The 19,670-nt window shown below is 50.5% G+C and overlaps 2 protein-coding genes across 9 annotated transcripts in view; both read right to left on the minus strand.

Moving 5' to 3' along the window:
• The window catches only part of Dpp3 (dipeptidyl peptidase 3), a 23,803-nt gene extending 15,746 nt beyond the window's left edge, over positions 1–8,057 (minus strand). The window contains exons 1-6 of one of the 6 annotated variants that reach the window (XM_010635889.3): positions 6,961–7,358; positions 6,019–6,293; positions 3,511–3,600; positions 2,808–2,945; positions 2,193–2,267; positions 1,485–1,578 (exon numbers count right to left, since the gene is read on the minus strand). In XM_010635889.3, the coding sequence (XP_010634191.1) occupies positions 1,485–1,578; positions 2,193–2,267; positions 2,808–2,945; positions 3,511–3,600; positions 6,019–6,293; positions 6,961–7,105 (817 nt within the window). In that variant the 5' untranslated portion in view covers positions 7,106–7,358. The other 5 variants (XM_010635887.3, XM_010635888.2, XM_010635885.3 and 2 more) reach the window with 5 other exon arrangements.
• Positions 8,058–11,582: 3,525 nt separating this feature from the next.
• Positions 11,583–19,296, minus strand: Peli3 (pellino E3 ubiquitin protein ligase family member 3). Of its 3 annotated transcripts, XM_010635879.2 has the most exons (8): positions 19,121–19,296; positions 18,544–18,696; positions 17,957–18,028; positions 15,800–15,929; positions 15,112–15,213; positions 13,869–14,063; positions 13,449–13,637; positions 11,583–12,169 (listed from the first exon to the last, which is right to left on the minus strand). In XM_010635879.2, exons 2-8 carry the CDS (start codon positions 18,693–18,695, stop codon positions 11,600–11,602), a joined length of 1,410 nt encoding a protein of 469 aa, XP_010634181.1. In that variant the 5' UTR covers position 18,696; positions 19,121–19,296; the 3' UTR covers positions 11,583–11,599. The 3 variants fall into 3 exon arrangements, with proteins under 3 accessions (XP_010634181.1, XP_010634183.1, XP_010634184.1); XM_010635881.2 differs by lacking the exon at positions 17,957–18,028; XM_010635882.2 differs by lacking the exon at positions 13,449–13,637.
• Positions 19,297–19,670: the final 374 nt, after the last annotated feature.

The raw sequence follows: 19,670 nt of genomic DNA on the forward strand, positions 1-19,670 counted from the left end.
TTTTTTTGGTACCAGGGATGGAACCCAGGACCTTGCGCTTGTGAGGCAGGTGTGGTGCCACTGAGCTAAATCCCCAGCTCCCTCTTCAGTATTTTTGGACCGTGGTTGGCTGCAGGCTTATGACTATGGTAGAAGTGACATCTCGTGGCTCTCCAGGGACACTTACTCTTGGAGCTAAGCCACTACAAGCCGTATGAAGATGCCACATGAGGCATTTTGGTGGCTACTTCCAGCCAAGGTCACAGCCTATGGCTAGTGTTTACATATAAACCTTCGAGTGACCCCAGCCCTCGCCACCTAGTCCTTCCATCCAAGGTTCAGACATTGTTAGCCAAGGACCAGTTGTTCCTACTATGTGCTCTATCCAGCTTCTGACCCACAGAGGTTGTGAGTCTGAAAAGGTGGTTTGTATCCCTATATTTTGGGCGTGTCTGTTACACAACCATAGATAAGCAATATACCCAGGCAGCCTGGCTTTGGAGTCATGCTTTTTTTTTTAATCCTGCAGTGCTTGGAATTGAACCCCAGACCTTGTGAATGCTATGCAAATGCTTTACCACTTAATCATTGTCCTATCCAGACCCGGTGCAGCAAATATAGGTCCAGTTTCTATTCCAGTGGGATTCCCTGGACCTGTACCCTTTTCCCTGGTCAAATCAGACTGCTTAATGGACCCAAATCTTCCCAATCACCCTGCTGTGACTTGTGCCCTTCCCTCCTCCTGGGAGTTAGCTCCCCACACACCCTCATTTATTCCATGCCAAGTTCCTTAGCACCTACTAATGCTAGGCACTGGGGAGACAAGGATGATGGAAACACCCAGTCATTCCTCCTAGGAGGTTTATAGTTTAGTGCAGAAAACACAGAAATACATGGAAAATTGCTGTGAGCTGATGGGAACGGAGAGGGACAACACATACTCAGCTATGGGAAGACAGGGAAAGGTCCCAGTAAAGATGACTTTCTCACCTGGCCTAGGGATGAGGAGGAGTTGACTGGATGACTATGTAAACATGGAGGGGGTGGAGGGGTTCTGATTGGGAAGGGGTCAGAGGTTGTGTGAAGGCCCAGAGAGAGGATGTGGGAACTGGAAGCTGTAGGGCACAGGTGCAGCACAAAGTCTGAGCTGGGGGCTATGAAGCTATGAGGCCAGGGCTTGGGTCAATGTGGGCAGGTGGAGAGGTTTCCATCCATACTGTGTCCCTTTGCCCTCATCTTATATCCCCCAATGCTATCATCCCCAGTTCAGATGGTTTGGGAGGGGCTAAGCTTGTCCTCTGGCTCCCAGGACTTGAGACCAGAGAGAGCCAATCAGACACTCATCCTGGTCTACCCACGAGGACTGGTCTATAGGTAACAGGAACCTGAATGGAGACTAGAGTCACTCGTAGGCTTTATGCAGAAATTCCTGGGAGAGCTGGGAAAGCCAGGCTTCCACAGTGGCCTGTGGAAGATGCTAGGAGGGAGAACAGGGCCTGACCCACCTGCACCAAGTACAGAAGCCAGCCGCACCTCGTAGCAGGGCTTCCCTTCCTGGTCCACTTCTTTGAAGAGACGAGTGTTGTAGGCACTGAGGTTCTGGAAAAGACCAGGGGAGGAGGGAGAGTGAGGTCTGGAGAGGGCAGAGGACATGGGAGAAGGGGATGGCAGAGCAGATGAGAGTCTCCAACGACCTTCCCAAGCTGGCTGGGAGGGGAAGAGGGTCTGGGTGGCTAGGGCTGACTGGCCCGCTCTGCTCTGTATGTTGAGCACTAACTGCTAAGCATGGACTCATGACACCAGGCAGTGCATGACCTCAGCCAACCTGGAGCTACCTGAGAGGCAGGAACCATTTCACAGGCATGGATCAGGGCCACACAGCTGGTGAGCAGCTGAGCAGCACACAGGCTCCAGAACGCTAGCTTGGAAGTGTGGCTCTGATGTTCTGCCTGATCCTCCCTGTCCTGGCTGTCATCAGGCCCTATAATCTGGTGGGTAGGGTGGCTCTATCCCTGTCACACCTGAGTTTGTCACATCTTAGTTTGTGCTAGGCTGACCTTGTAGACAAGAATTCCCAAAGTCTTTTCCATCTCAAAGACCAAAGATGCCCATGTCTCTGGGCACAAGATGAGACTCATGGGCAGGTGTCAGCAGTGAGGAAGTTGGGACAGAAGGTCCATCACACAACCGCCCTGAGTCCCCAGTCCCAAAACCTGGGAGTCCAGAAAGTCTTGGGCCAGTTTGGCATCTTCCATGGTACAATCCCCGGAGAAGTAGGTGGTGATTCCCTGTCAGGAGAGAGGGGAGGTGGGAAAGAGTAAGGTGCTGAGGTCAAGAGCTAGGAGCATCTGTACAGAAGGGAAGTAGATTCCTTCCCAGGCTTCCTGCACCTCTTCCCAGCAGCCTCAACTCCTCCACCTCTGTTCAGGGAAGAAAGTTGTAAAACACTGATCTTGGGCCTAAGGCTAAGCCCCTAAGGCTTGCCATGTCCTCTCCACACTCAGCCCAAAAAGCCTCCAGAAGCAGGAGGAAGCCTGGGCACTCTCCTTCCCCACATCCCTTCCTCAGGGCCCCCTACCTCCCAGCTTTTTTCACCTTCTCTCCTCCCCGCACACAGCATCCCGGAGGTCAGATCAGGAGGACATTCCAAAACCATTCCCCCAGCCTACTTACCATTTTACAGATGACAAAACTGAAACTCAGTGGGGAGCGCCTCTGCTTCAAGAGTGGGAAAGAGGCAGAGCCCACTGCTTCCTCATCGGCTGCCGTTCCCTCTATACCAGGGGGCCTGGATGGACAACCTCACTCCAAGCACTTGGGGGCCTCACCTCCTTCCCCAGCCCGAGGTGCCGAAGCCTGGGCTCCAGAGAGAATATAAGCTCTCCGCAGGTCTGCCAGAGGCCCCTGACTTCTTCTGGGTGCTGCTGCATGGCCCTACTTCCAAGGATCACACGCTCCAGCTTCTCCTGCAGGGATAAGGAGGCCATTGGCCCAGCCCCCTCAAACCTGCCTTCCAGAGCTGCTTTTATTCCCAAGCCTTTCACCCATAGTCTAAGAACACGATGTGGCCCAGGGACCAGCCACACTGGTAGGGCCTGAGAAGTGTCAAACCTCAGGCCTTCCAAATCAGATGTGCATTCTGACATTATAGGTAGTATGTGTAGGCAGTACAGACAGAGAAGCCTTAGTATATGGGCTCCACTTGCCTGGCCAGGCCCCAGTCCCATAGTCCTTAGGAGGGACCTTATGATGACCAACTGCTCCCTTTCTTAAAAGTGCTTAATCACATTCCACACCCTGCCCTGCTTGACCCTCAGATCAGCATGGTCTGGAAGGGCTGCACTTTTCCTGTGTGTGTGTCTGCAGCACCTGGTGAGACTGGGTGATCTCTGCAGTCACACAGTGTGGCAGTGACAGGGCCAAGGCTCTGCTCAGCACTCCTGACTCTGCTGGGGCTCCTTCTGCTGCCTTCCCCACCCCTACACCACTGGTCCCCTGCTCCCTACCTTCCCCAACCCTCCCTCAGCTCACCTTGGACAGGTTGGGAACAAACTTGGTATCACCAAAGGACTTGTAGTTGCCCATGTTGGAGTAGACCCCAGCAGCATAGACCAGGAATGCCTGAGGGGGAGGTGGCATCATTAGACACCTGGCAAAAGCACAGTCTCCCCCACCCTGGGGAAGGTTCCACCTGGGAAAAGAATGCCGGGCAGAACCATTATGGGTGAGGCTGGGAGATCTAGGGGCAGTACCTGAGTCCTGGAAGGCCCTGGACCCTAAGTTATTTTCACACCCTCATTTTCTAACCAAACTGGTTTCAGGAGTTTGCGAAAACATTCCAGGCATTCATCTACCTTTGTTCCTTCTACCCCCAGTACCACCTCAGCCACCTGTGGCTTGTATATTCTTTAAGGCTTAGTTCCAACATGACCTTCTCCTCTAGGAAGCCTATCCTCGGCCAATAGCTAGCTGGTCAGCAGCTGGCATCAGAAGGATGAAATGTTATAGCCAGGGAGCCTTAATCATCCATCTATGCTATGGCTTTTACTAGCCCCAAATCTAATCTCCCTTTCTCTGGTAAAATGACCCCAATGTTCCCTTTAGGAAGGGTGTGGAGATTTCCTTTCCCCCTGCTCTGGGGATAGGCACATAGGGTAGTTTAGCCAGCCAGAGAAATCACCTTCCCTGGCTAAAAGGATGAGCATAAGGCTCAAGCTGGTCAACACCATCAGGCCTGGAATCCCTGAAGTTCCCTTACTGGTGCAAGGAAGAAAGCAAAGCTGAGAGTTGAAGACGGCATCTCTACGGTAGCACTGAGCCCTGAATCCAGTAGTACCTTAAGCCTCTACTAGTCCTAGACTTTTCAGGTATATGAACCAATAATTCTCTTTTTCACTTAATCCACTTTAAACTGGGTTTCTGCTACTAGCAAACAAAAGAATTGTACTAAAGGTAGTAACATTCACTGGGTGTGCTGCTGCACACCTGTCAACCTAGAACTTCGGAGGCTGAAATAGGAGCATCACCACAAGTTCGAGGCTAAACTGGACTACAGAGTGAGTTCCAGTTCCAGCCCAGCCAGAACTACATAACAAGAGACCCTGTTTAAAAAAAAAAGAAAGAAAGAAATGAAAAAAAAAAAGTAACATTGTGTAGTACCTTTCAATTTATAAGCATGGCCACAGAAATTAGCTCTTTTACTAAGTAATCCAAGGTCTGAAATTAGGAAATGATTACCCAAAGTTCAAAAGAGGTAGAAGAAATAGTACCTTATCTCAGAGATTCAATACTTTTATTACACATATAGAAAATCAGGCCATATTCTCATACAGTCTTAGTGAAAATATAACTTGAAGCTTTTTTTGAAGATAATTTAACAGAATCAATTCATTATAAATACTATACAGAGCTTTCAATCCAGCAGTTCTACTACTTCTAGAAATAGATCTTACATAAGTGCACAAGTATGCTCACTGTAATGCTGTTTGAAAGAAAAATCAGGGACAACTTAAACATATAACAGTAACAATAATAATAATAATAATAATAATAATAATAATAATAATAATAAAAAGAGTGAATTAGGGCCAGGAATTTAGCTCAGTGGCACCATGCCTGCCTCACACGTGCAAGGTCCTGAGTTCAATCCCTGGTACCAAAATAACAGAATAAATTGATTATAGTGCACACTGCTATGGAATGTTTCACAGCCAATGAAAAAGGATGAGGTGGAAGGGAGGGTAGGGGTATGGGGAAAAAATGAGAACCAAGATTTGTCATGTAAAAGTACAAGATCCCAACAATGAAGGTACCTGTACTGTATACTTAAAAAAGTACCAATAAACTCAATAAAAAAGAATGAGGTGGATTAATATATACCTGATGGAAGTTCTCCAAAGACATAGTCTCAGTGAAACAAGGACAAAGAAGAATACAACATGATCTCATTTATGTACAAGAGAAAAATAAGGACCTGACATGCTTCATGTACGGGTATAGGTAGGAAATAGACAGGGGAGTGAAAAGTGTATATACCACACCAATCATAGTGGTCACCCCTGGAGAGGCACTGAATCTTTGTGTTTTTTCATGTGTCTTTTTGCACTGCTACAATGCACTAAGAATTTATGTATTACTTGGACAACAGATACACAACAAAAACTAGGAGACAGGCAGAACATTCTGCCTGGGGTCACAAAAAGTGGTAGAGAATGGATCCAGGACTCAGGCCTCCCTCTTCATCTCTATCCTGACTCCTTCCTCTGCCTTCTCTAAATATCTGTTACAATCACTGCACCTGCTATTTATCTTGAAGAAGGCACTGTTCTAAGTGGGTCATTACAACACCAAGAGGTACATTAAACCCACATGCATATTTTACAGATGAAAAGACTGGAGCTCTGGAAAAGGAGTTTCCTGAGTTTATAACCTTTGATCTAATCCTTCACCTATTCCAAGAAAGAGAGACTGGTGCCCCTGCATCAGTGTCCCTCACACCCAGAAGCCACTCAGGAAATGTGTTGTCCTGAGCAAACTGACCTGATACTCCTCCTCTGTGAGGCCCTCAGCCAGGGCATGTTGGCGCAGTTGGTCAGGGTCCTGGGCACGGAAGAGGCGGCTGAGCAAAGCATAGATGTAGGGGGCCTCAGGGGAGGTCTGTAGCAGCACAGCCAGGCCTCCATACCAGGCAGCCCGTGACAGGTGATGGGCATAAAAGCGTTCTGTAGGTGACAGCAGGCGGAAGGCCTCACGGCAGTCCAGGCTAGACACACCAATGTCATTGGGTAGGATGTACTGTGTATCCGCCATGGGCCCTGCAGGAAACCATCACTATCATCACAGCCATCACTTAGCATGCACCCATTGCACACCTGGCCCACACTCCCATGTTCTCATTTCATCCTTCCAAAAGTCCTGGAACCTATTCACCAAATATGCTGAGACTCAGAGAAGGCTAGGCAACTCACCAAGATTACTACACTGGTGGGCCATATTTGGCCCTCTCAACTTTAAGTCTGAATCCAACAACCTAGTACTACATAGGGAATTTGAGGCCAGCCAGCAAGTAGTTTTGCCTAATCACACAATGGAGAGGGCAGTAGCTGAGTATTTTTAGATTCCTAGCTCTATCTCCCCTCCACATCCTACTACAGAACTATTCAATACCTTACCACTGTTTACAAGAGCAGAGGGCCAGGCTTCCAGCTGGAAGTCCCTGGTTTCAGTCCTGACTGGGTACCAGATTTCTAAAATTCAAAACAATTGCTTTACTTTTCTGTACCTCTCTTCTTCCCTCTGTAAAAAGGATAACCATTTATTTCCCCAACCTCAACAGAATATGCAAATTAGGTAAGGTCAACCTTAGACTGGATATACGTCTCAGTAAGGATCTTGCTTGTGCTCTTTTTCTCCCTTAGGGCTACCGGCCATCTGTCACATTCTCATCTCTCTACCTTTTCTTCAGTACTCCATTCTCCTTGCCTTCTCTTTGCGCTCGTCCAGGGGAGCCACAGAAATCCACAACCCATTTTACAGATAGGGAATTTGAGACTTGGCCAGGCCAAGCAACTTTGACCAAAGTTCTCAAAGCCCCGATGGGTCCCGAGAGTCTTGCAACCCACAGCATTGTCCACGTCTCCTTCCTTGACCGGAAAGGAACGTCCAGTCTCCCCGCCCCTCGTCCCCGACTCGCGAGGCTCCGCCCCAGTCCCTCGGGTCCAGAAAGAAGTGTTAACTCTTTGCTGCCCTGAACGTTTCTTGGCCTCGGAGGCAAGAGAGATGTGAAGAGGTTCTGGAGAGTGAGCAGAAAAGGAATGATCTTGCGCTCGGCCCAGACTCGCTCTAATTCCCTGAAAATGACATAATGTGACCCTGAAACGCGGCGCCGCGCCTCACCTGCAGCTGCTGCTCCTTTCGCAAACTCACTTCCTGCTTCCGGCTACCCCATTCATTGGGCTCCGCAAACCCCGCCCCCATCAGCCAATTGCCAGGCACTGGGGCCCAGATAGGCGGCGATTCCAACCAATAGACTCGCGGAATGGCGCTCCTCCCACCCTCCGGCTCACAACCCGCAGGCCCTAAGTGTAGAGAGTGGCTGGGTCCCTAAGGCCTCGATTTTTTGTCCTCTGGCTACGCTTGCGCACAGCCCAGCGCATCGGTGCCTTGGCCGTGTCCTGGTCCAGGCAGATGGGATTTACAAGGTCCCCGAATCCGGACAAGGCTGGCTTGAGTGTCATGGATAGAGCCGTCGAGACCTCCCCAAGCGACAGCCCGAACTCAGCTCTTGGGAGTTTCACCCCCTGCATCCCGAACTCAGCATTGCTGGTGGGAACCTGCACAATGGAAGTAGCGTGGCTCTCACTGGGTCTGGGATAGAGATCTTCGGACTCGCCTGAGTACTCGGTGCTGGAAGAGAGGCTGATGAGCAGGCTGCGGCCGGGCGGAGGTGGTCCTACTCGCGGGGGGGGGGGGGACGCAGAGAAACGCCCCCAGTTCCTCACCTTGCCGCCAGCAATTCGCCAGGAGCGTGGGACAACCTCTAAAGGTTTTCAAGTCTCAATTTCCCCGGCACACAGGGGCGAGGGCAAGAAGGAGTTGGAGGCTTCTTGGTGCTTGCCAGGTGTCCTAGAGATGAGAAAGTCCCTTGCTTCCTCCGAAATGCAGCCCAGGACCGAGGCGGTCTTGAATTACTCTCCCATACGTCAAAAGTCTAGATATGGCACGAAGTACCTACTGCCGGCTAGACAGAGTGGGGAGCATCGGGCGAGGGTCTTCAGTCAGACTCGAGGCAGAGCGAGGTCTAGGGGCATATCTGGCTTCTGTCACCTACTGGCTGTTTTGACCTTATGTGCGTCACTTTACTCTTCCGGCCTTGGCTTCGTCGATTGGAAAACCGTACTAATTGAATCCATTTCAAAATATTGTAGGCTTCAGTGACTGTTGGCTGGGCACGACTGTCCCTAGGTGTGCGTATGTGTGGTGTGGGAGGGTGTTTGGGAACTGAAATTCTCACTATCCTTGCCAAGCCAGTTTCTCATTCATGAAGGTGCCCAAGGCCCACCTCTGCACAACCATGCTACTAGTTGTTGGCTCTGGTGACTGTCATTATAAGGGTAAGTTTAAGAAAGGGGTCTCTGCCCTTAGGAATGTCACCTTCTTTTCTGTGCCTGTTTTATTCTTTAAAATTGGTGTAAAGTTGAGGGACTTGGGTGAAGTTGAAATTAACTCAGGGCCAGGGATTTAATTTAGCTCAGTGGCACAGCGCCTGCCTGGCACGCACGAGATCCTGAGTTTGAAACCCCACACCAAAAAAGAAAAGAAAAAGGAAATTAACACAGGAAGTAGAGCTGTGCACTGCCGCCAAGGGGCAGCTCAGGAAAGCAGTAGATTCCCCAACCAAGCTGCACTATCCTATTTTTATGACTGCAGCTAACACGAGCACTTACTGAGGGTCTTTTGCCAGAATCTTGCCATGAGAACTCCCTTGCAAATGGCTGAGATTCACTGACATCCTTGAGATCATGCAGCATGTCTTCAGATGTCCCAGAATTGGGGCCTAGTCTTATCTAACCTGGCACTGTTCCAACTAATCATTCTCATATTCATATTCTCCCCCCCACACACACACACCTCATCTGGAAGTCATGGCAATTTCTACCTTAGCCCTTCCCTGTGGTAGGTGGGGAAGTAATATTAAATGTCTAATGTATCATAGATGCCTTCCTTAAATTCACAACCACCTAGTAATATAAGACTCTCATTCCATTTAACACTACAGCAACTGAAGCTTCAAGAGCTGGCTGGGGCAACTCCAGGGATGACACCTCCCAGCGATTCCCTCACATTATCCCCAGCACCCAGAGTGGTGCTTTTGCTTGTCTTGCCCACAGCATGAGATTCCCTGCTAAAATAGGATCAGAATATTCCCATCCGGTCCCCAACAGGGTTAGAAGGAGGACAACAGAGGAGGGTTGCATTTTTAGTGTTTTATGTGGGGGTGGGGAATTGAAATGCTCCCATACTTAGTCTACCATTGCCATCTACCCTCTCACTGTATCCAGATACTCTGGAAGCAAGAATTTGATCACATCCTTCTATCACCATACATGGTGCCCTCTGTGCCAACCTAAGACTGATCCCTAGCCCAACCTATGACCACAGGCAGATTCCTCCCCATGGAATCTGCACTTCTAAGGTTCTGGCACCTGTCCTACACTGGGACAATGCCCAGGTCATGCCTGTACTCAGCTTTCTCTTCCTATCTCTAGAACATCTGTGTTATTTGCCTTCCTAGTAATGTTAGGAACCAATCCCAGCATCTCTTGGCTCACAGGAAAAGGTAATGAACAGGGGTCCAGCTCAAACTTGGCCTCCACAGCTACCAAAGCCCACCAGGCCCCAGCCCAACCACTCCCACTTCACTCTTCTTCTGCCCCATTGGTGTTTTTCTTGCAGAGTCCTGCTGTTTCCCTCACCTGAGCTGCCCGCCCAACACCACCCTACCTCTGGAGAAATTTCCATTTCAGACATGGCTCAGGCTCCAAGCCATCCCTGTGCCTTCTTAGGGGGCCTCAGATCTCAGAACATCCCAGGTTGGCTGACGGCCCACTGCATTAGGGGGTACTGGTGGGCAGTGTGTTGCTCAGCTTCACTGCCAGTTCCAGTAGGTCCTTTCTCACATTAGTTGCTGGAGAGGTAGAGTCTATCTCTGCTATGATTCTGCATGGGGCCAGGCACTGAGCAGGTGGGTATCTACCACTCCATTCTCTAGCCTCTCCATGGGACAGATCCCCAAAACACTGTTCAGTAAGGCCCCACCCATTTAAGAAAAACCCATATGACAGAGAGGGGTAGGCTCTGCCATCTGATGGGCAGCGATGGGTTCAAATCCTGGCCCAGCCATTTTCTAGCTGTGACTTGACACATGCACATTTATATTCCTGAGAATGCAAATTGTGACACCTCCCTCCCCATATTACTGTGAGGATTAAACAACACAACCTCTGAGAAGCAGAGCCTGGGGCTTAGTGAGTGGTCAGTGACCGCAGTTGTTATTACCATTGGCATGGTTCAGGGCACATGGTGGGCGTTCAGTGATGGTAGCCCTTGTGTCAGAGCCAATGCTCTGAAGCATGTATGTCCCCTTCCTTTGTTGACTCCTGGATATCCACAAATGAGTCCTCTATCCCATTCTCATGTCTTATGTCTTCTCATGTCATCCCACTGTCTTTTCTAGCTCTTCCCACTGTAGTCTATGCTCCAGCCCCACTGAATCTGTCACTTGGTCCCTATTCCTTATCCCCAGCCTGCACACAGTATGCAGAGTGCCCAGCTATTCTGTGGGCCTGGAGGATTCTGAACTGCCATGGAGGCTGAGCTCCTATGTTACCTCGTGCATAAAGCATTGCTCACTTACCCGCAGCCAGCAAGGACTGCGCCCGACCTCTGAGATTCTCTGATCCTAAAACACATGAAAGTATCTGTCATTTGGTAATTTGGTCCATCCTCCAATAGTCTGTGAACCGTACCAGGCAAGAAACTTGACTGTCTCTGTGTTCCCACAGTCCACTCGACAGAGTCCAGCCCATGGTGGGCATAAGCAAATGCCAGTCCCAGCTTGCTGCCTACCTGTCACTGGCTCAGGGCTGGAGGCATTGCATGCATGCAGAACATGCATATCAGTGAGGGCAGCTGAGCAGCGTTTATAGAGGAACGCACAGCAGCAGCAGAAAGGACAAATATCTGGTACTGGGTTGGCAGGCTCAGGGCGCAGTCAGCCTAAGCTGGGGGTCAGTGGCCGTAGCCCCTTCACTCCCCCAGGGGCACAGTGTAGGCGGCATGATGTGGGACACCCCAGGAAGAGCAGGGGCATGGGGCTGGGCTTCCCTTCAGCAGCCTAGGATAGACCTGGTGCTGAAGGCCCATCAATATGACTGGGGTGGAGATCTTGGGGATCCCCTTGGGGGTCAGAGTTAGGGAGAGGGGTCACAGCCCATCCAGTATGTCCAACCTGTGAGGCTAAGCGCCAGCAAGTAGAATCCCACATGCAGAGCTCCATCTGGACTGCAGGATGGGGGACCTTGGTGGGCAGTCAGGTGAGGCAGCAGGGGTTCCAAAGAGCCTAGTCCAGTGGCCCTTGGAAAATGAGGCGGACACAGCCATGCTCTCCAGTGAGCCAGGCCCCACAAAAGGGACAGGCAGCATGGAAAGCATGGGTACCATGGGGCAGCGGTGTCTGGGCCCAGTATCGGGCAGTCTTCTCAGAGCAGACATGGCCACAGGGAGCAAAGGCATGGCTGGGCGGCCCAGGGTCCAGGCAGAGGCCAGCCTCCTGGCCAAGCCACAGGGGCACATAGGGCCCCACAAGGCGGCAGAGAGGACACTCGCGCTCCTGGGGGCCTCGCTCCCGCCGGCAGCCCCAGCCATGGTAGCCATGGACATGGCCACAACGGACGTAGACCCAGGGTTGCTGCTTGTCAGGCGCTGTGCGGCCCCGGGCTGGACTGGGGAAAGCCAGGGTACTGAGGCCCACGGGGCACTGGGGCCGTGCTGCATTTGCCTCCTGCCGCTGGGCCTCCAGCTGCTTCAGCGTGGGGGCCCGCAGCAGCCCTGCTGGAGTGCGCCACAGCAGTGTGGCCCCACACAGGTCGATGAGCGAGCCGTCTTGTAGCACGTTGGATTCATTTTCCACCTGCCAGGGGCAGCAGAAGGGCCTTAGCCCAGGAGGTTCAGGCCCCGCCATCAGGCAGTCTCACCCCGACAAGCTGCCCAGACATCCCACTGACACTGCCTACAAGTGGTACCTGAGAGGCTATGTGGAAGGGCAGACAGGTGCTCCCCAGCCACGTGCTGTCACTTGCTCTCAGTAGGACCTGGGCTCAGTTAAGGGTCCTAATCTACCAAATCAAGAGGTCTAGACCGAAACAGGGATTTTCAAAATTCTTCTGAAGCTCTTCCATAATCAGAGAAGTAGGACATGCCTCTCACGGAAATGCTGGATACTTAGCCCAAAGCAGTTGTCCTAGGGGTCATGGTTAACAACAAGGAGTCTAGAGCCAGAATTCCTGTGCCTGAATTCTGACCTCGCCATTCAGTAACTCAGTGTCCCTGGGAGAGCAGCTCGACTATTCTGTCTTAGTCTCCTCTCATCAGGGTAGAGTCAAGTGGGTTTCATTAGGGCTATATGAATCAATCTGTGTAAATGCTTGAAATGGTGCCTGGCACATAGTGGTTGTTCAGCAAACATAATCATAGTTCAAGTGCATAGGTTTTTTAAATAATGCTTCCAAAATTTGTAGAATGCTCTAGAAAGATAGGCTGCTTTCCTCTGAGGTTTTGAACATCCTCACCTGATAGGCTCAGACTCAGGAAGAGCTTTTTATGGCCTGTGCCCCTACCTTTCTCTAGGACTTACTCCCAGATCCCACCCTTAGTTCTGTGATTGGAAGAGCAGCTGGCGCTGGCAGCACTACTCCAAGGGCACCCTTTCCTGTTTTAAGGGGATAACAAAGCTAAACCTGCCTGAACCTGGCAGGCTCGCTACAAACTGCCAACACTCCAAGCCCCGCTACATGCCACAGCTGGCTGTTTGTATCACTGAAAGCTCTAAAACACTCGCCATCATTGCTCTAGGCTATAAACTGCTCACACGTGGGCCAAGTGTCACCCTCCTGAGAAAGTATAATTTTTTAAGCTGTCATCTGGCTCCAAGCTGCTTGGTATTGCATGGTGCATCTGTGTGACTGTATTTCACATCATCTGTGGACCTCCAGCAGTGTGCAAGCTACTCCTGGGGATGATAGTCTAGTCCTGTCTGAGTGGCAAGTGGTGTATTTTCTAGAGCCCCCTTGGACTCCCTCAATGTCCACTGGGGCTCCCTTGGGCAGGGGAACTGCAGATCATCTGGCTTGGCAGAGCATAGGCAGATTGGGAGTGATTTGGGTGGGGTGAGATAGAGTGGGGCCACCTACCAGCTTCCCCCGCTGCTGGGCTGAGCGGCTGTCCCGCAGCGTGTACACGTTCCCGCAGACTGAGATCTCCCGCCAGACACCCGGGGCTGAGTCCTCGGAGAAGCCGCCCGCAGGGTGCATCACCAGGACCCCATTGGTGGTCAGGCCATCCATCAGGCCATCGGGGGTCCGCCATTTGGCTGCCCGCTCCTGGGACCACACGAGGGATCAAATCACATCCCTGAGTAGCCCCTAGCAAGCTGTGTGCTAGAGGTGCTTCCCCCCTTCAGAGGTGGCCCCAAGAGGGGGCTGCTAAGCCCTGTGCAGCATGGTCAGGATAGCTGTGGGCTGGCCCATCTCGCCAGGCTGCTGTTACTCCCCAGCCTCCCCTTTGGCTCACTCTCTGATGAAGAGTTGGTCCCTGCCTGGGGACTCACTCACTCCAAGGAAGATGTTGCTGGAGGCGTCAAAGCCAGCGGCATAGATGCGGGCAGTATAGGGTGGCCTGCGGTCACAGAGGATGCGACAGGCATAGCGGGAAATGGTGCTCTGGGCAGAAGGGCCCTCGACAGCATTTCCTCCAGGGGATGTATCTGTTACCACAAAGTCGATCATGTTCTCGGTGGAGCGGCCAATCTGCAAGGGAGGTGAGGGCAAGCATAGGGGTTACATGTGTATGGGCACATCTTAACAGCTTCCATCCCAGAAACTTAACAGCTGCTTTGCATGTAGGGCTACCAAACAATGAGACTCCCAGGCCTCAAGGAGAGGTAGTGCCATCACAGCTTCTGGGGCTTTCTGGTCTCTATGTCCAACAACCATGGTCTGAAGCCTCTCATTTCTATTACCTCTACCTACAGCTCTAGAGAACACCCCACTCTATAAGAACTAGCCATTTTGCTGACACAACAGTAAAAAGGTGACACACCTGTATAGGCTACAGACTAGCAACCAATAGTGAATTTTTAGTTAGAATTCACTACATGCTAAGCATTTCAGCTATAATGCCTCGATTAATCTTCCCATGGGGTAGGTGCTATCATAGGCCCCATTTATAGATAAGGAAACCAAGGCCCAGACAGGTGCTGTGTCTCACCTGTGGCCTGCAGATTGGACATGCATGGCTGCCTGGGCCACAAAAATGAGTGAAGAAAAATTGTCTTGGGCCACATATAAAATATATAATATTGTTAAAAATATAAATAACAAAACTTCCTTTATTTTAAAGTTTTTTTTGTTTTGTTTTTGTACCAGGGATCAAACCTGCGTCCTTGCGCTTGCAAGGCAGGCGGCGGAACCACTGAGCTAAATCCCCAGCCCTTAAAGTATGTTTTTTTTATTATAACACAGGCTTGTCCACCCTGCAGTTTGCCCAGTTATCCAGTAGTAGGCAATGCGGCTGGCATCTGAATCCAGGCATGATGACTCACACCAGCCCTCTAATCTCTGAAACTATATGGCCTCCTGCTGGTTGGTCATCTTGAGTCTGAGCTTGATAGGCCACAGACATACTGTGATGTAAAGTCAATGGCCCATGGGGGACATCCTGCTTCCACATCTGAAGAGCAGCCCACTGCACCAAGTACTCTGAAGCCCACTTCTCAGGGCCTTCAGCCTTGTGTCCTTGGCCTGGGTACCTGCACAGCCCAAAGGCCAGGAGGCTGGTAGAAGGGGATAAGCATACCTGGAACATGTCTGTGTCGCTGTCATGTGTGTATTCCACTATGACCGAGTGGCTTCGGGACAGTGTGTATGATATACTGTGCTGGCCTCGGTTACTCAGTGCCTAATGGAGAGAAAAAAGTCATTTCCCACAGGATAAGTCATGAGAAGTATAAGCTTCTAAGGCAGAAACAAGATCAGGGCTCAGCACTCATTCCTAGGAAAGGGCAGAGGTAACAGGTACTCTATGAAATTACATGATTTAATCTTCCAGTTACCCCAAGAGTGGCTTATTGTTCTCATTTTACAGCTGAGGGAACTACAGGCTAGAGAGAACTGACCAAATGCCACATGGCTGGAAACAGCAGAAGTTGATTTCCACTCTAATCCTCTAAAGCCAAAGCTTTCCCTTTGCCACTGCTGTATGACTGTCACATGCTGCTCTTGGAGCTCTAGCGACCTCTAAAATGATGCTCATCATTTCCATGAATGAATAGGATCTAGAGGTCAAAGAAACATTTTGCAAATATAAAGGACTATGCACACTGCAAAGGAATTTTCCATCACTGCCATTTCTTTGGTAGCACAACAGGCAGTGAGGTGATGACACACTGGGCTCCACGGTATGGGGGACTGTGGACAAGAAGGTCTGGAAAAGCTGAAGACTTGGGCCTGGTGCAGCACCCTGTTGACTGGGATAAGCAGCTTGCCTTGGATACAAGCGGTGTCGAGATGTGGTGCATGACATCTGGCTTCACTCCGTTGGCATGTGGCCGGCGGCTCAGTGCCAGGCGGCTTCGCCGGCGGCCCTTGTCCCCACTTGCCAGACACCCGTTGTAACTATGGGTATAAGGGTTAAGAAGAAAGGGTTGCAGGAAGAGAGAGAGAAAGAGAAAGTGAATCCCTGATAAGATATGGAGAAAACTGCCAACTCTAGGTAGATCCTACCTTGATAGGCTATAAAACTACCCAAAGCTAGAAGACCCAACAATAGCCAAGTTCATGTCTGGGGCAAGTGTCTTTCATTCAATTAATCAGGTGCTTCCTGAATGCCTGGACCAGTGCTGGGTGCAGGGGCAGTAGAGATGACAGGTCTGTTTTGTGCTCTCATTGAAGGGGGAACCCCAGCTTCTCAATGAACCGAGGTACCACCTGTCATGACCCAGACACTGAAGGGGGAACCCCAGCTTCTCAATGAACCGAGGTACCACCTGTCATGACCCAGATACTATCGTGCACCCCAGACTCAGAGGGAGAAGAGAATACTGGCCCTTGGAACAGGTTTCTAGGAGAGGAAACACCTATTTTTAGCCTTGAAGAACTGGAAAGGATTCATCTGTAACAAACTATCATTTATTATACCACTGCTAGAAAACATAATGAAAGAGAAAAATAGACCCACAATGCCATTGCCTCCATATCTCTGTACATTTCCACCCTCCTTTCCAGCTCTTGTCCAGAGGGAATGTTCATGAGAGGCAAATATGGGGTGAGTCATAGCCTTGATTGCTGCCATGTACCGTTGCCTCTGTTTCTTGTCCTTCACATTATTAATTACCTAATGGAATCTGTGCAATGTCCTGCCAGGCAAGTGTCTTTCTTCCCATTTTACAAATCGAGGCTCAGGAAGGTAAAATGACTTGCCTCATTGTTGGAAAGTGAAAAAGCCCAGATTTGAGCTCAGGTCTCCCTGACTCCAGACTTGAAGAAGCTGGTAGAGATGGAGGGTTCATTCTGAGCTAAGGACCCATGGCTGACGTAAAGTGGTGAAATCAGGGAATGGTGAGTTGGGTGGAAAAGTGTAGTAGGGAAAGATGAAGTTGACAGAAAGGAGCTGAACACCAGTCTAAGAACATTATTCTATAAATAATGGGGTGGTACAGAAGGTTTTGAAGCAGAAAATGATAGGATAAATAAGTGCCAAATACAGAAATAGGACCACTTGAGTCAGTCTCTGGTGAGTTTGTTAAAATCCGGATTCTCTGGACCCCTCTCTATAGATTCTGACGTAGGCTTGGGGTATCTGTTAACATGTGTCTTCAGTGTACTCTGCCAGTGTTTCTGATACATAGCCTAAGTGGAGTGTGTCTGTTCTGCACAGGAAAGACAGCTGTCAAGAGGGTCCATATTCTGAGGTCTGCAGTACCCCCACATCAGTGGCTTTGACCTTAGCTGGAAACCAGCCCTTCCTTTGAGACACTAAGCCCTGCTTTTACAGTGCAATCATCCCTAAAAGGGGGATTGCTTTTGCCTTTTGAACCCTTCTCATATATTGGGAAGAAGTGTCCTAAGCTTAGAGTGCATTTTGAGGAAATAAAACATTTAAAAATTTTTAAAATGCTTGGTTCATGGGCTGGGGATGTGGCCTAGTGGTAGAGTGCTTGCCTAGCATGCATAAGGCCCTGGGTTCTATCTCCAGCACCACAAAGATATATAAATAATCAAAATGCTTGGCACAGAGTTTGCCATAGTTATAGCATGCCCTTGATAAGTGTTAGGTATCGTTATTTGTTTTAAAGCATGTGGCAATAGGAGCCAGCAAACAGTAATAATTTTTATTCCTTAATCATCATAATCATGATACTACAGCCTATCAAGTAGTTTCTTCAAGACTGATAGTAAAGAGAAAGGCCAAAATTAGACACAGATGGGATGAAGAAGAAGGATATGGGCCTGGGAAGTGCAGGGATCACATCAAGCAAAGACCAGGAAGGAATAAGGTCTGCCTAGTCACCAATTCCCATTGCTTCCTCTTTCCTGGCCTCAATTCTCTCATCTGTAGCATGAGGGTGAGCTGTGGCTTAGCGACAGTACACTAGACCTGGAGTAAGAAAGACCTGATTCCAAATCCCAGCCCTGCCACTTACCAGCTGTGTGCCCTTGGGCCAGTCACTTCCCCTCTCTGAGCCTCGGTTTCCTCACCTCCTTCCTCACAGCATCTTTGTGAAGATTGAAATGAAATAATATCCATGAAAGGGCTTGGCACAGGCCTGCCTCCTAGAACACTTGATATGCACTGGGTGCTGTCTTATGTGCTTTACAGCAATCACCTCATTCCTTCCTTTTGACAGCCCTCTGAGGCAGGGATTATTATCAGCCCTGTTTAGAAAAGGGGGAATCTAAGACTGGGGTAGTTTGGCATCTTGCAGAGGCAGGATGGTAACCAAGCAGTTTGGCTACAGAACCAGAGTTCTTCACCCCACACTACACACACTAGGTGCTTTAGGAAAGGCAGCCGGTGTTACCTTTTTCTTATCACCTGATCAAGAAATTTATGAGAAACAGGAAGACAAAATAATCATTATGAATTGGGGTGGGTTTGGTCAATTGTATCTTTCAGCTGGGAAGGTGATGAGGGACAAACAGCAGAAGGCCATACATGGGGAGCTGGGGCCCGCCTTCTGTCTGCCTTAGGGGTGCCTGGTGCCCACCCCTCCTGAACAGGGAGGCTCACCCCAGGACGATGAGTTCACCATACTTGATGGGCTCCTCACCAGGCTGTGCACCTTCACCGGGAGAAGAAAGGAGACAAGAACCCTTGTTCCTGGTGTGCTGGAGGTCTGAGGTTCGGGGGGACCCCACATCAGGGTTTCCCTCCAGCACCATTCTGGGAAGAGCAACAGAGGAGAAAAGAGCTTTGCAACCCTCCCACCCCAATCCTAGCTCCAGTGGGCTGCAAAGTGTACCTCGTCTAGCTTTTCATCAGCTCTATTGTTATAGTAACCATTCATTTCTGCCACCCCTAAACTGTCTCCTAAACTGTGATACTAAGGAGGGAAGTGTGTGGGATGCAACCCAGAGGGAGGAATGGCACAGTAGAGGATCAGGACATTTGGTGGAGCTGAGGAATGGACTTGGGAGTGGCCAAAGGCTCCTTTCTGGCCAAGACCCTGGCCTGGTTTGTGCTTGGAAGAGGAGCAATCCAGGATTTGGGGGCCCTTACCCCTGATCTCAAACTCCGTCCCTGGCTTAAGCTCTCAGACACTAAGTCAGGTTCTTGGGTTCCTTTTGTTCAATGTAATATTTCTAACCTTTTGCAGGTCTAGGCCTCTGTCTGTTTCTCAGTGACTCTCTGTCCTCCCATCACTGTCCTTTTCGCAGTCTCTTTCCAACTCCTCCCTTTCTGCGCCTCTTTGCCTGCCTCCATTTCCATATCCATGTGCCTCAGTCTCCCCATCATGGCTTCACCCTGCGGGCAGGCTTCAGGATCTCTCCTCAGTGCGCGCCCCCTCCCTCCCACCCGCCCGCAGGTGTCCGTCTGCGGACCCCAGGCTGCCCAGGTGTCTGGAGGCCTGTGGGGGGGCGGCGCTCCCTCTCGGGTTCTGGCTGCAGCAGGGGCGGTCTCCCGCAGGCAGCCTGTATGGAAAACAACCGACGCCGAAGGGACTGCGCTGGGCAGGCCGGCGCCCCACGCCCCTCGCAGGCAGGATAACAGCCCAGGGCATACGCAGATACACACCGGCCCCTCCATACAGACAGGCGCGCGCGCGCACACACAGCCCCAGCAAGCCCGGGACTCGCGGGCACTGCCCGGACCAGCGCAGAGCCCAGCCTGCACCCGCGCCCACAGGGACTCACACG

Source organism: Fukomys damarensis, unplaced genomic scaffold (assembly GCF_012274545.1).
Source record: "Fukomys damarensis isolate Sample0158 unplaced genomic scaffold, DMR_v1.0_HiC HiC_scaffold_27, whole genome shotgun sequence".
Taxonomy (NCBI): domain Eukaryota; kingdom Metazoa; phylum Chordata; class Mammalia; order Rodentia; family Bathyergidae; genus Fukomys; species Fukomys damarensis.

Excerpts from the sequence above, each read along its gene's own strand:
- Peli3 (XM_010635879.2), bottom strand. The coding sequence starts at position 18,695 with ATGGTGCTGGAGGGAAACCCTGATGTGGGGTCCCCCCGAACCTCAGAC. Across the intron at positions 15,930-17,956 it reads GGCCCAAGGGCACACAGCTG|TTACAACGGGTGTCTGGCAA; the intron begins GTAAGTGGCAGG and ends TTATACCCATAG. Across the intron at positions 15,214-15,799 it reads CGACACCGCTTGTATCCAAG|GCACTGAGTAACCGAGGCCA; the intron begins GCAAGCTGCTTA and ends TCTCTCCATTAG.